General features: G+C 41.9%; 1 protein-coding gene across 2 annotated transcripts in view; it reads left to right on the plus strand.

Moving 5' to 3' along the window:
- The window catches only part of RPGRIP1L (RPGRIP1 like), a 165136-nt gene that overhangs the window by 74266 nt on the left and 74614 nt on the right, over positions 1 to 16256 (plus strand). For both annotated transcript variants that reach the window (XM_056526324.1, XM_056526323.1), the window contains exons 10-11: positions 5715 to 5860; positions 13801 to 13907. In XM_056526324.1, coding sequence (XP_056382299.1) covers positions 5715 to 5860; positions 13801 to 13907 — 253 coding nt within the window. The remainder of the gene's footprint in view (positions 1 to 5714; positions 5861 to 13800; positions 13908 to 16256) is intronic.

Genomic DNA, 16256 nt, shown 5'->3' on the forward strand with positions numbered 1-16256 from the left:
ATGCGGACCAAGGGAGATAAGTATAGTTTGTTTATTTAAGAAAACAGTCCGGCCATGTTTTTATTTTATTTTTAAAGTGTCTAGACTGTCTTTTTGTTTAACCGCAACTTTATATCTTTATACTGATTGCATGATGACTACATATTGAGCTGTCCATACGTGTTAAACAAAAATTTGCAGGCTATTCTACATCCATGCTAATATATATATATATATATATATATATATATATATATATATATATATAAAATGTTGGGATTAGTCGTTCTTTAATATGTATTAGTGCTTTTTTTTTTTTTTTTCTCCTCTACTAGCCCATCACTTTAGTGCCCTTTGGCCCAGCACTAGGTTCTGGTCAAAGCTGGGTGGCAATTTAAGACCCTAGTGCATAGTTTAAGAATCTGTGGTCATGTCAGTGACTGGAATTTGGACTCTCATGCATTATACATCTAAATTCCTACTGCAGAGTCCCACAAAAAAGTGCACCCTGTGCCAAATTTTTTTTTATTTTTTTATTCAGCATAGTTGGGACTCTAAATTAAGGCCATTCCCATGCTCATCCCACAAAGTCTTTCATCTTTTCTAACCGCAGGCTATGGAAGGCGCCTTTGGTTTAAGAAGCAGCATAACAGAATATGTTTTCCTAATTCCTTAAACATTAGGACAAGTGATCTCTGTGCCACTACCCTCTCCTTTCCAAGCACTATTCTTTAAGGAAGACAGCCCTGCTCCTATAGTTTTGTACTCTGTCTTGCTTTTTTTTTTTTTTCTCGGTTGAATATAAAGCTTAAAAATTCTTCTGATGTTGTCATCATAGTGAAGATTAATGTAGAACATATTTAATGCGCTAGTAAAAGATCAGGTGTCATCGGCCGTGAAGCACAAATAAAAGTAATAGCTTTCATGGGTCAACTTTACCACTGTCTATTAAAGCGTATTTGTTATGCCCTGGCTGCTGTCAGCATGTGGTGTACTGCCAATGTATCAATGACTTCATTTTTGTAATATTTTCACTAGCTTTTTGTTTTATTGTAGTATTACAAGAGTGAACGAGGGAAAGAAAGGGGATGGTAAAAGTACTGTGAATAGTAGAGAGTTGGCTTTGGGTAAATTACTGTTTCCCAACCAGGGTGCCTCCAGCTGTTTCAAAACTACAACTCCCATGATGCCTGGACAGCCGAAGGGAGTTGTAGTTTTGAAACAGCTGGAGGCACCCTGGTTGGGAAAAAGTGGAGTAAATACATGAAGGGTCTGCAGATACTGAATGTTGTCTAAGGTTCTTGGTAAAGATGTGGATTTATGTTATTGGTGTGGCTATGGAGAAGGGACTATGAGATTTTACCTCTAGAGCCTTTGTATGTCAAATTTCATATTGGACTTGTTTTTCACAATGGGGTTGTGATCCTTTTGGGAAACCATATGTGTTTTCTATCCCCTCCTTTTTTTTTTTGTTTGAACATGTGCTGCACTCTTCCCCACCCCCTCAGCCCAACCCTATATAAGTAGTAGTTAGCTACACAAGGGCCATTTCTTTCCTAGCAGCCTCCCAGTCTGACTGGGAGAGCATGGTAAGTGAGCCATTACACCTTGTTCACACTGGTGTGGTGCTGTGAGGCGTCCGTTTCTGCCGTGGCTCGTGTCTGCGGGGAGGTGCGGCCCATAGACTGGTTTGAGTGGCATTGGGGCTGCTCTGCCAGTGGGTCGTTTCCCCCCGTGGGCACTGGTGTCGCGGCGGTGGTGGTCGCCGCCCAGTGCTGCGCCATTTTATGCTAGGGAAGTTAGGGACCCACTCTAAATAGGTGGCCTTGACGCGGCGAGTGGGCTTGTACTTTTTGATCAAAAATGTATACTAACAACCTGTTAGTTTTTGATATTATGCTGAGAAGCAATCAGATCATTATACAAGATTGTAGATGTGCACCATATCTGTTTTCTACCCGAATTCACAATATGTTTTTTTAAGTTGATGCTAAAATTATGAAAAATGTATGTAATGAAAGGCTGGAGGAGGGTATTTAAGATCGTGGGAAGCAGGATAAGACTGCCAGATAAATGTTCTTTGTTGGCCAAAGTATGCTATGGATTCTAAGCCACATGCCCAATGTTTATGAGGATAGTTTATATAGTAATCAGACAATTTCAAGCTGTATACATTCTGGGATAACCTGACATTACCAACCTTTATTCGGTGAAGGACTTTTATGTATTTTTTTCTCTTAATGGTCTATACCAGTGTTTCCCAAACAATGTGCCTCCAGCTGTTGCAAAACATCAACTCCCAGAATACCCTGAATTGTAGTTTATGCAATAAATGGAGACAAACTGATTAGGAAACACTGGTTTATACTTTCCCATTGGTTGTACCCCCACGATCAGCAGAGATAAGGGACCACAGAGCTCTACTGAGCTGAATTACATGGCTAAGCCACATTCGTATAGAGGACCCTGTGTTTGAATGAACAATTAATGGGGTATTCCAGGAAAAAACGTGTGTGAATGTGTATATATATATATATATGTATATATATATATATACATATATATATATATCCAATGGAAAGTAGAAGCGGCACTCCAAAATTGCAATAAATCATGGGATTATTCACACATCTGTGCAAAAAGCTCAGCTCCGGGACCAGACGGATCTGGAATCCTTGAGCACGGTGCTCCCCTTTATCTACATTGTCTATATATATATATATATATATATATATATATATATATATGTGTATATATATATATATATATATTTCAACTTTTATATCAACTGGCTCCAGAAAATTAAACAGATTTGTAAATTAATTCCATTAAAAAATCTTAATCCTTCCAATAATTATCAGCTGCTGAAGTGGAGTTGTTCTTTTCTGTTTGGCAACAGTGCTCTCTGCTGACATCTCTGCTTGTCTCGGGAACTGCACAGAGTAGAAGAGGTTTGCTATGGGGATTTGCTTCTGCTCTGGACACTTCCCGAGACACGTGTCATCAGAGAGCACTTAGACAGAAAAAGAAGAACTCAACTTCAGCAGATCATAAGTAGTGAAAGGATTAAGATTTTTTTAATAGAATTAATTTACAAATCTGTTTAACTTTCTGGAGCCAGTTGATACATAAAAAAAAAAAGTTTTTTTTCCTGGAAAACCCCTTTAAGGGGCGCTCAATTGTTTATCTGTTCATTGTCTTCAATTAGTCAATCATATATTTTTATAGATTCATTTTATCCTAAGAAAATGCCTTCAGTCAAATGTCCTGGAAAACTCTCAATGAATTTTTAAAGTTACTATCATTAAAAACAACTTTTGACAAGTCGATTACAGATGTCAACCGGGACTACTTCCTTAGACTAGCAGTCATTGTGAATTATTAGCTGGGGAAGCAGGCGGCATTGTGCTCAGCTTCCCCGCTGGCCGAGAGATCTGTCCATTTCTATGCATAGATTTCTATGCAAATAATTGTACTGATCTCTCAGCCGGCCGGGGAGCGGAGTGTAATGCTGCCGGTTTCCCTGGCTAATAAGTCACGATCGCAGAGGGTCTCAGCAGTGAGACCCGGTGCGATCAACAACTCTTGACATGTCTGATCGACATGTCAAAAATTGTGTTTGATGACAGTAATGCTTTAAATGAGTTCCACAATTATCAGTTAATAAAATGTCAGCATAAAGCATAACACCATTGCTGTTTCAAGCATTTAACGACCACGGATGTAAATGTACGTCCTGGTTTGGCGGGACTTCGCGCACCAGGACGTACATTTACGTCCTGTGTATAACCTCGAGCATCGGAACGGTGCTCGCGTCATACACGGCAGGTTCCGGCTGCCGGGGACCCGCCGGTAATGGACGACATCCGCGATCAATACAGATCACGGCATCTGCGGCAGTGCGGTACTTTGAATGGATGATTGGATCGCCCGCAGCACTGCCGCGGCGATCCGATCATCCAGCATGGCGGCCGGAGGTCCCCTCACCTGGCTCCGGCCGTCTTCCAGGGTCTTCTGCTCTGGTCTACGATCGAGCAGACCAGAGCAGAAGATCTCCGATAATACTGATCAGTGCTATGCCCTATACATAGCACTGAACAGTATTAGCAATCAAAGTATTGCTATAGATAGTCCCCTATGGGGACATAAAAAGTGTAAAAAAGAAAAGTAGAAAAATTTAAAAATAAAAAGTGAAAAATCCCATCCCCCAATAAAAATGAAAATTGTCAGTTTTTCCCATTTTACCCCTAAAAAGCGTAAACATTTTTTTTTTATAAACATGTTTGGTATCAACGCGTGTGTAAACGTCCAATTTATCAAAATATAATGTTAATTATCCCGTCCGGTGAATGGTGTAGACGTAAACATTTTTCCAAAAATGCTGCTTTTTGTCACATTTTATATAAAAAAAAAATGTATAAAAAATTATCTAAAAGTTTTATATATACAAATGTGGCATCGATAAAAAGTACAGTTGAAGGCGCAAAAAAATGAGCCCTCATACCGCCCTATATACGGAAAAATGAAAAAGTTATAGGTGGGCAAAATAGGGCGATTTTAGATTACTGATTTTGTAGAAAAAGTTTTAGATTTATTTTAAGCGGTACAAAAAAATAAAAGTATCTAGCCATGGATATCATTTTAATTGTATCGACCACAGAATGAAGAACACCTGTCATTTTTACTGTAAAGTGTATAGTGTGAAAACAAAACCCTCCAAAATGTTAAAAATTGTGGTTTTCATTAAAATTTCCTCCCAAAAAAAAAAAAAAATTGGAGTTCGCCATACATTTTATGGTAAAATGAGAGGTTTCATTTCAAAGTACAATTGGTCATGCAAAAAACAAGCCCTTATATGGGTCTGTAGATGGAAATAAAAAGGATTTATGGATTTAAGATGGCGAGGAGGAAAAAACAAAAATGCAAAAATAAAATTGGCCTGGTCCTTAAGGGGTTAAAGGGGTACTCCTGTGTAAAAAAAAAATTATTTTTAATCATCTGGTGCCAGAAAGTTAAACAGATTTGTAAGTTACTTCTGTTAAAAAAAAAATTATCATTCCAGTACTTTTTAGCGGCTGTATATTACAGAGAAAGTTCTTTTGTTTTCTTTTTTTTTCTGTCCACAGTGCTCTCTGCTGACACCTCTGTCTGTATCAGATACTGTCCAGAGCAGAATAGGTTTGCTATGGAGATTTGCTCCTGTTCTGGACAGTTCCTGATACGGACAGAGGTGTCAGCAGAGAGCAACATGGACAGAATAAAAAGAAAAGAACTTTCTTTGTAGTATATAGCAGCTAATATGTACTGGAAGGATAAAGATTTTTTTAATAGAAGTAATTTACAAATCTGTTTAACTTTCTGGCACCAGTTGATAAAAAATAAATAAATAATGGTTTCCATCGGAGTACCCCTTTAAAGGATGTAAAGTTAGAGGTTTAGCGATTTGTAGATGTAGAGACGGCACTCTTATTACGTGGTGCTTGTCCACAATAGCAAAAAGAATCTCGCACTTTTCTTGGCTCACTCCCTATGTCACATTTGCAACACACAGGACTACAGTTTAAAACTGCTTGCCGTTGAAGTGCATCCTGTGAGTGTTCCAAATGTGATAACCTGATGTAAAACACGAAGGATTGATTCAAAAAACTTGTGAGTGCCAAGATTCCGTTTGCTAAATTTGAGAATGAGTACTGTTCAGATTGTATTCATTGTTTGTGTCTTTGTTCTACCCCCAGTGCTTTTGAAGTGAGCAACAGTCAAGAACAGCAACGGAAGTTGAGGGAGCAGCAGCTGAAACTTCAGATTGCCCAACTGGAGGCTGCTCTCAAATCCGATCTTACTGATAAAAATGAGATTCTAGATAAAATGAGAACGGAACGAGGTATGTAGTGTGTGCCTTTTGTAAAAATTATTTTCTTTACTGAAAATTCAAAAATGTGCCCCATTAGGAAGAAATTGTCAGAGTTTAAGGTTCTCAAATTTATATTAGCTGTAAGGGTATGTTCACACGGCATGATGTCCATGCAGAATTCTGCAGGAATATTCTGCACGGACATTCTGCTGCAGCAGATTCCCATTGGTTTCAATGGGATTCTGTTGCACTGTTCACATGGTGGAAACATCTGCCACAGAAATCCCGATTTCAGCATCCGCAAAAAGAATAGACATGTATATTTTTGCACATTTCGTTCGGAAATGCATTACTGTCTATCAGAAGCTGCATTACGAGCGGTCCCAGTGCCCACCATTATTAAAATGTGCGGCATGTCCGTACGTGGTTTCCGTGCGGACTTTCTGCACATTTAACGCCATGTGAACATGGCCTAAGTGTAAAAAAAGACATTAGTGTAGGTCTAGATTCTGGGAAACCATAACCTGGTTACCTCTGAGTTCTAGGTGCGCAATTAAAAATGATTCCATCATAGATTGTTAAAGATCATCAATGAGAATCCCATAGTAATATGCTTTAGTGATTGTGTAGCTAGCACTGAATAATTGTATTTGTTTAGCAGCACTTTACGATTCCAAGGGTGTATTTATCATACATTACATAGTAATACAAACTAATTATTAAATTCAACCAAAAAAGTGAGGGTCTTTCTCCTAAGAGGTGGAGATGGCAGGGAGAAAACTGAATGGCCTTACACACAAAGCTTGTGCTGTGCCAGCATCATTCCCTTATTCATGCTCTGTTTGCTAAGTATGAGCCATGTGGCTGCGGCCATGCCTTATAAGTGGACGACTGAGTTGTAGCTGCTGCTACTATTTAAAACCAAGATATTTTTTTAATTAAATCGGTCACAGGACTCCAAAAATACAGACAAATTTGGAACATTCATAACTGTTATACTAATATATTATTATGACTGTTCTATTTACTGATTGAAAAAACTGCAGTACATTTGTTACATATATATTCATAGTTTGTAAGGTTGAAGAATTTATAGGGGCTGTCCACAGAATTATTATTATTATTATTATTTTTATATCTGGTCAGGTAGGGGTAGAGTCTCTTACAATCATCGCTCCTGCTGGCTGGCACTTCTGAGTTTGATGATGTTAAGTCAGACGCCCGCTCATCCAATCAGTAGCTGCAGCGGTGTCTATCCACTATTGGGCTGACCAAGCGTGTGACATCACATCCCCAAACTCAGAAATGCCAGACAGTGGGGAACAGAGCTCTGGCATACTGGTTTATTTCATATATATATATATATATATATATATATATATATATAGATTAGTTAGGAGTACGTGTGTTTTCTCCTTGTGAGCTCAGAAATGCTTATGACTTGATAAAGGGAGGAATCCCGAAGCCGACCCGAGTATAAGCCGAGACCCCTAATTTCAACCCAAAATCCCAGGAAAAGTTATTGACTCGAGTATAAGCCTAGGGTGGGAAATACCTCATCCCCCCCTGTCATCATCCAGACCCGTCATTAACATCCTCATCATCATCCCCTTGTCATCATCCCACACATCCCCCCTTCATCATCCCCTTATCATCCCACACATCCCCCCTTCATCATCCCCTTGTCATCATCCCACACATCCCCCCTTCATCATCCCCTTATCATCCCGCACATCCCCCCTTCATCATCCCCTTATCATCCCGCACATCCCCCCTTCATCATCCCCTTATCATCCCACACATCCCCCCTTCATCATCCCCTTGTAATCATCCCACACCCCCCCCTTCATCATCCCACACCCCCCCTTCATCATCCCCACCCCCCTTCATCATCCCCACACCCCCCCCCCTTCATCATCCTCTTCTCATCATTCGCCCTCAGTGGTCTTCAACCTGCGGACCTCCAGAGGTTTCAAAACTACAACTCCCAGCAAGCCCGGGCAGCCATCGGCTGTCCGGGCTTGCTGGGAGTTGTAGTTTTGAAACCTCCGGAGGTCCGCAGGTTGAAGACCACTGCGGCCTTCAACATCATCCAGCCCCCACTCACCCCCCTTTAGTTCTGAGTACTCACCTCCGCTCGGCGCTGGTCCGGTCCTGCAGGGCTGTCCGGAGAGGAGGTGGTCCGGTGAGGAGGTGGTCCGGGCTGCTATCTTCACCGGGGGCGCCTCTTCTCCGCGCTTCCGGCCCGGAATAGAGGCGTTGCCTTGACAATGACGCAGAAGTACGTTGGCAATGAACGCACCTCTGCGTCGTTGTCACGGCAACGTGACTATTCTGAGGCCGGGCCCGAAGCGCTTAGAAGAGGCGCCCCCGGTGAAGATAGCAGCCCGGAACCACTATGCCACCGGACCACCTCCTCTCCGGACAGCCCTGCAGGACCGGACCAGCGCCGAGCGGAGGTGAGTACTCAGAACTAAAGGGGGTGAGAGGGGGCTGGATGATGTTGAAGGCCGCAGTGGTCTTCAACCTGCGGACCTCCGGAGGTTTCAAAACTACAACTCCCAGCAAGCCCGGACAGCCGATGGCTGCCCGGGCTTGCTGGGAGTTGTAGTTTTGAAACCTCTGGAGGTCCGCAGGTTGAAGACCACTGCGGGTGGGGGAGTTCACTCGAGTATAAGCCGAGGGGGGTGTTTTCAGCACGAAAAATCGTGCTGAAAAACTCGGCTTATACTCGAGTATATACGGTATATATATATATATATATATATATATATATATATATATATATATATATATATATATATATATATATATATATAATATTTTTTTTTTTATAAAGTTTTCTTTGTACAACCCCTTTTAGTACGTCAAGTCCGTCCTATAGTCCTAAGAAAGGCAAAAACCACTGAGAGGCTGATGCCAATTGCCAGTACTAAGGAAAGTGTTCCATCCTTACTTGTAATACAGTACTAAGACATATGTGCAGAGAAAAGGTTCGGATTGGCTGGCAGGCTGGGGAATAGAACTCAAGTCTGCCTGCTTCCATTTGACATGTCTGAGCATAATGTGAAACATTGTTTAAGTGTCAGTAATACTTTAAACACGTCTCCAACCTTTTGGCCATCTTCCCTCTAACACCCCCACCCCATTCACGGGCAGTTTATCCTTACCTTAGAGCTTGTTGTCAAGAAAGAAATTATCCCTGTTCTCTAGGAAACCAGATCTCTCTAATCTCCCACTTCTTTTTTGGTCTGGCATGTTGTAGATCTACTATTTAAGAACATACTACATTTGAGGTCCTTGTCTATAGCCTAAATCCTCGAAATCCTTACAGACCTTCCACCTACCTCTTACATTACCTCTTACTTTGTCATTGTTGCCAATGTGCACCAGTGCCCCTAGGTTCTCACTAGCACTGCCCAGTAATCTATCAACCTGATCCAATATATGTTACACTCAAGCACCAGGCAGACTACAAACCTTTAGACGGTCCTGATCTTTTTGACAGACAGCCCTATGTTTGTTACTTACAAACTGAGCCCAACACTACAAGGCCCCTGTACTCCAGTTCCACACTTATTGGAGCAAACATTTACCTAGCTGTCAGAAGTGTGTTGCTGCAGCACTGCAACCTCTGACACCCATCATCCATCTTGGCAAACTCGTTGGGGTATGCCAGATCAGGAATCTACCATTCTTGCCTTATGTGACAACACCACCATTTACCCCCACATCTGCCCCGGCGAGTTTCTTCACACTGAGAAGCACATCCCTCTTCATGTTATTAATTGATATTACTGCTGCTAGCACTGGATCTGGGCTTCAAAATGTGTAACATACACCCGTTACCCAGCAGTATGCACCCTCAAATTTCTGTTCACTGACTGCATACATTACACAACATGTACCTTAAATATCATTATTAATCATGGAGCAGATTATGTTATAATCCCTCAATTTTTACAGGCTCACTATTAACATAAAAGAGTAAAAAACAATTGGATAACTGATAAGCATTTTATGGTCCAGTGCAACCTGTTACCTCATTATTTCATGACATATTAAGGAGATAAAAGGGCTGGAGTGGATTTCAAGTGTTGAATTTGCATTTGGTAGCTGTTCCTGGGAATGCTCAATATGTGTTCCAAAACGGTGTCAGTGCAAGTGAAAAGAAAAAAAATGAAACCATTATTAGGCTGAAGAATACAAATCTATCAGAGGCATAGCAGAAACCTAAGAAGGGGCCAGATTACTCATCTGGCATTCCTAAAAACAAGGAAAGCACCAGCAAGCTCAACAACACCAAAAGGCCTGGAAGACCAAAGAAAATAAAACCCACTTTCAACTTGCTATATCAAGAACCATCTCAAGAAAGTAGGTTTATCGGAGGAGATTCAACAGAACTTGTGTTGAGGAAAAGTCAACCAGTTGCCCATAGCAACCAATCAGATTGCTTCTTTTATTTTTTAAAAGGATTCTGAAGATTAAAAGAAGCAATCTGATTGGTTTCTATGGGCAACTGGTCAACTTTTCCTCAGCACAGCTCTTGATGAATCTCTCCCATCATTCCTATAGTCTACAGTCAACAGTAAATTCAGGGGGCTTATTTTATGATACAAACCACTGTTAATTCTTAAATAGGCACTGTCATTACAACAAACTTTAAATAAAAGCAAGAAGAAAATTAGACTGCACTCACCAGAGGAAAGTTCAAACTACTTTATTCGGCTTCAAACACGATCTTCAAACTTGGGAACAGTGTCAAGCAGGTATCATGGCAGAGACGTCTCATGTTAGTGATAACATTTTGCTGATACTTGCATCATTTCTTGGTGAAAAATGCCAAAATTTGATGGAAAAAATAGAAAATTTTGAATTTTTTTTTTTTTTTAAATGTCTCTGCTTTTAAGGAAAATGGACATCCGAAATAAATTATATATTGATTCACATATACAATATGTCTACTTTATGTTTGCATCATAAAGTTGACATGTTTTTACTTTTGGAAAACATCAGAGGGCTTCAATGTTCAACAGCAATTTTCCAATTTTTGACAAAATTTTCAAATTTTTGAAATTTTACAAGGGGTAAAAGGAGAAAAAGCCCCCCCCCCCCGTAATTTGCCCCTATGGTGCTAGAATAGCAAAAAAAAAAAACACATGGGCCCACTATTTGGGAAACAACACTCAAGGAACGTAACAAGGGGTACAGTGAGCCTTTACACCCCACAGGTGTTTGACAAATTTCCGCTAAAGTTGGACGTGAAAATGAAAAAAAAATTTTTCACTAAAATGCTGGTGTTAGCCCAAATTTTTCATTTTCACAAGTGGTAATAGGAGAAAAAGCCTCCCAAATTTTGTAAGCCCACTTCTTCGGAGTATGGAAATACCCCATATGTTGATGTAAAGTGCTCTGCGGGCAAACTACAATGCTCAGAAGAGAAGGAGCGCATTGAGCTTTTGGAGAAAGAATTTGGTTGGAATGGAAGTCAGGGGCCATGTGCATTTACATTGCCCCCCCCGTGGTGCCAGAACACTGGACCCCCTCCCCCACATGTGACCCCATTTTGGAAACTATACCCATCACAGAATGTAATAAGGGGTGCAGTGAGCATTTCCACCGCACTGGCTTTTGACAGATCTTTGGAACAGTGGGTTGTGCAAATGAAAAATGTAATTCTGTTCCAAAAATCTGTCAGACACCTGTGGGGTGTAAATGCTCACTGTACCCCTTATTACATTACGTGAGGGGTGCAGTTTCCAAATTGGTATCAATGGTATCTCTCTCTCCAAAAGCCCAATGGCACTCCTTCTCTTCTGAGCATTGTAGTTCACCCGCAGAGCACTTTACATCCACATATGGGGGCTACAGATTTCGGGGGGCTTTTTTCCCTATCTCCCTTGTGAAAATGAAAAATGTAGGGTAACACCAGCATTTTAGTGAAAAATTCGTCAAACACCTGTAGGGTGTTAATGCTCACTATAATCCTTGTTACATTCCGTGAGGGGTGTAGTTTCCAAATGTTCATGGTGTGCTCTCACTTTTGAGCCGTGTTGTGTGCCCGCAGAGCACTTTACACGCACATATTGGGTAGTTCCGTACTCAGCATGTTAGTGTAAAAATTTTTATTTTTTTACACTGCTGGTGTAGACCCCAACTTTACCTTTTCATAAGGGGTAAAAGGAGAAAAAGCCCCCCAAAATTTGTAACGCAATTTCTCCAGAATACAGAAATACCCCATATGTGGCACTAAACTGTTGCCTTGAAATACAACAGGGCTCCAAAGCGAGAGAGCCCCATGCGCATTTGAGGCCTATTTGGGGGATTTGCATCCGCCACCAAAATACCCTACAACAGTGCTTCCCAAACAGGGTGCCTCCAGCTGTTGCAAAACTCCCAGCATGCCTTGACAGTCAGTGGCTGTCCGGCAATACTTGGAGTTGTTGTTTTACTACAGTGGGAGGCTCTGTTTTGGAAACAGTGCTGTACAAGACATTTTTTTTTTCTTTTGGGCGGGGGGGTGGGGGGGTCGACTGTGTAAAGGTATGTATATGCAGTGTTTTACTTTTTATTTTGTGTAGTGTAGTGGTTTTTAGGGTACATTCACACGGGTGGGGGTTTACATTGAGTTTGAGCTGCGGCAGAAAATTTGCCGTATCTCAAACTTGCCGCAGAAAACCCGCTATAGAATGTGTAAGTACATCCACAGCAGAATTTGTAAGGTTCTGATTGTTACTATGGATTTGTAGTAAATTGTGTTAGCAGATTAGACAAGTGTGGACATAACTTGTTTAAAGTAGGTAAAATCCTAAAAATATTCCATACTGCTCAAAAACATTTACAAAACTCCCTGTAAAATATTAAAAACAGACTAAAGGTGCATTTACACCACGTTTCAAGTTCGTATCATAGCTGCCCTGTAAATGTACGGCGCTGTGCATGTAGTTACCCGATGCAGTGCTGTACATTTACGGCGTGTATCCTCTAAGAGTGAAAGGGGTACTGCGCTGGAAAACTTTTTTTTTTTTTTTTTTATCAACTTGTCGGAAAGTTAAACAGATTTGTAAATTACTTCTATTTAAAAATCTTAATCCTTCCAGTACTTATCAGAAAAGAAAGTTATTTGCTTTTTGAATTTCTTTTCTGTCTGACAGTGCTCTCTGCAGACACCTCTGTCCATGTCAGGAACTGTCCAGAGTAGCAGCATATCCTCACAGCAAACCTCTCCTGCTCTGGACAGTTCCTGACATGGACAGAGATATCAGCAGAGAGCACTGTGGTCAGGCAGAAAAGAAATTTAAAAAGAAAATAACTTCCTCTGGAGCATACAGCAGAAGTACTGAAAGGATTACAATTTTTAAATGAAAGTATTTTACAAATCTGTTTAACTTTCTGACACAAGTTGACTTAAACATTTTTTTTCCCACGGAGTACCCCTTTTAGCAAAAACATAAAATAAAAATAAATAAACATTTTAAGACATTTAAAAAAGTTGCTGATTTAAAGTAATATGCAGCATATAGGTATTAACTAGTGCATAGTTCCCAAAATTTTGCTCTCCTTTGCAGGAGATGATAGGGTGGTTTATTAATATACAGACTTCAGCTAGAAACAGAAGGTACAAATCATCTCAGAAATGTAATTTTATATTTACAGCGCTAAGTGCTGAGAGGGAAACTATGAGGTCTTTAATAATGCCTTTGCGCACCACATTACATTGTCAGACTTGTGACGGCTTTTCATTTTCCTGGCACTTTTTCATATGACATTACAGCTCCTCCAGAGTTGTGAAGCCTTGACAGGTAGAGGAAGTCTTGGCGTTTTCCTCTGATGTTTCAGTTTATGTGTCGCGCTCATTTTATGAAATTAGTAAAATCAAGTGAGTTTATAGGAAGCATGTCATTTTAATTACATTTCAATATCTGTATAAATATTCTAACTCAATTCCTTCATGTTGTTTCCTATTTAAGAACAAGCTGGGAAACTTGATGAAGAGAACAGAAAACTCCAGCTGCGTTGTCTAGAACAGAAGCATCAGCTCGATGAATTTCAGAACAGGCTGAAGTTTTTCACAAAGGTAATAGAATTAAGAGAACTTCCGCTCATAAGTTATGGAAGGGATCAACCCAATGTATAAAGCCTGGCTGTCCACTCCCCCATCCCTGAATATCCAGATCTCTGGACCAGGGCATTTATTTTTTATAGAAGTAATTCTGTAAAATTTTAATGTAGCCTTATCATGTTTTCTAACCAAGGAGTTATATTGTTCATAATGCCATAGTCCTGTTGGGGGGATATATCATTTAAATGGGCTCTGTCATTAAAACAAATTTTTGCTTTCTCTGTCGCTCTTCATTAGGGGATACCTTACTGATGGGTATATGCTCTTGCCACTAGGAGGCTCTGACACTAGGAAAAAAAAGTCGGCTCCTCCCTGGCAGGATATACCTGCCCACTGGAAGTGAGGTAACCAGTTTTAGATAGTGTCAGTCAGGAGGCAAGACACAGGTCTGGGTGCTCCCCGGACCATGTCTTTTTTCACTTTGCTTTTTTTCCTAGTTTTAGCTAGTCTAAAGTTTAGTTTTTCACTCCTTTTGTTGTTTTTCTAGCGTGGGGCAGCTGGAGCATGGCGCTGCCTGATCCCCCACCTGCGAGCTAGGGGCACGGTGCATTGCTGGATGGGCCGTTAACCCATCCTCGTCAACAACCAGCGCCTGGTGGTGTATGTGGAAGTCTTCGAGGGTGAGTATGTGGTGGCTGGGTGAGTATATGAAAAAAAACCCTATCCCTACCCCGCGAATGTGCATGTGTCCAGGCAGTGAGGCGTTATCCCTAGTTCCTTTATTTTTCAGGGTCCGGGCAGTGAAGTGTTAACTTCTATTCATGCAGCAGGGGGTTGCAGGGAGCCGCGCTATCCTTTTTTACTTTCACTTTGAACAGTCCCGCCGGCTGGAGCCGTTTACTGCTCACCTCTGTGCGCTCTAGTGCATCCACCAGCGGGAGTTCGGGGGATCATGGCTTCTAGGCGTGACAGTGAGAGGGGACACGCGAGTCGGGAGGTCAGGCTTCTCCTCCCCTCCGGCTCGCGCGCTGCTGGGAGCCGTCCCCTCTCACTGTCACGCCTAGCAACGCCCCCCCTTCCCCGCTGTAAGGGTTTGTGGCACTCTTTCTAGGACGGGACTGATCATTACCAGATCTCTGCTCCTGAGGCAGAGCCCGACGGGAGCTCGTTGCTCCAACCCGCAACTGTCCCCGGCCTCAGAGCTGCTAGACAGCTAGCAGGTGCTTCTATAGCACGCTGCTCTGTGCCGTCGCTGCTCCAGGGGGGCTTCCTGTCTGCCTGCATATGACACATATATCTGCGTGCAGCTCTTTGCAGGGCGCCCTGCACCCCACGCTCCCTTCGAGCCTTAGCACATGTATTTTCTCACAAAATTAAAATAAAATGAAGGGTTGTTGCCAGAGCGTCACGTTTCCTTGGGGAATATATTCAAGCACTCTGTTATTCAAAGTACAATTCCTTTTGCGTTCCTGCGAGATGCCCAGGTTTCTTTGTGGGATTCCGCATCTGTCAGGTCTGCTGGCCTCCCTTCCTCAGGGCATTATGGCATGTCATGCTCTATCATTCCCTTCTCCACAGGCTACCGCATCCGCGGCTAGTGCTCTGGTTCCCCACAGTAGGTCTCCATGGGAGTACGCCTGCGCCAGTCTGCACATACCTTGTGGGGATATCCCCCTGTCAGTGCGCATGCGTGTGGTTCCGTCGCTGCTGGGCGTTCCGAAGAGCTGGCAATACTGGGACGGCACGTCACCGGATGTGACGTGTGCGTCTTAATGACTGTATCCGGAATCCCCGGCGGCGTTCGGCCCAGACGCATGCGCCAATTATTGGCAGGCGGATATAAAAGGATGCTAAGCGTGTTAATCCCCACCTCCTGAGGAAGAATACGAAACACGTGTTGAGGCGGCGGCGGGGGTATAGTGATCTTGTAGGACCCAGCATGACTACCTTAGGTAATAACATATGACCACATTATTTTCTATGATTTTGTTATTCTTGTGATTTTTTTCATGTATGCTAGGGTCTAGAGATGAGCTATCCCCTGTCCTTTTGTGGGGTTAATTTTTAAGGGTGGGTTGTTTTAATTGGGTGGGTCCCATATTGTGTTTTTGATATTGTTCTAAATAAAGTTTTGTCACTTTTTGAATTTATACTTTTGGATTAGTCCTGATGTCCTTATGCCAGAAAGTAGTCTCGCATGTCACGGTTGCTGAGTCCATGGATGGCACTCCGGTACCCCACTGCTGATGAGGTGTCGTAAGGAATGTTCCTTGTCTACTATGGACCCATGCCAGTAAGCCAGACAATGGTCTGTATGGTTTCCTCTGCCGCCTGTCACCCATCACATGGCTGATGTATGTGCGG

Source organism: Hyla sarda, chromosome 6 (genome assembly GCF_029499605.1).
Source record: "Hyla sarda isolate aHylSar1 chromosome 6, aHylSar1.hap1, whole genome shotgun sequence".
Classification (NCBI taxonomy): domain Eukaryota; kingdom Metazoa; phylum Chordata; class Amphibia; order Anura; family Hylidae; genus Hyla; species Hyla sarda.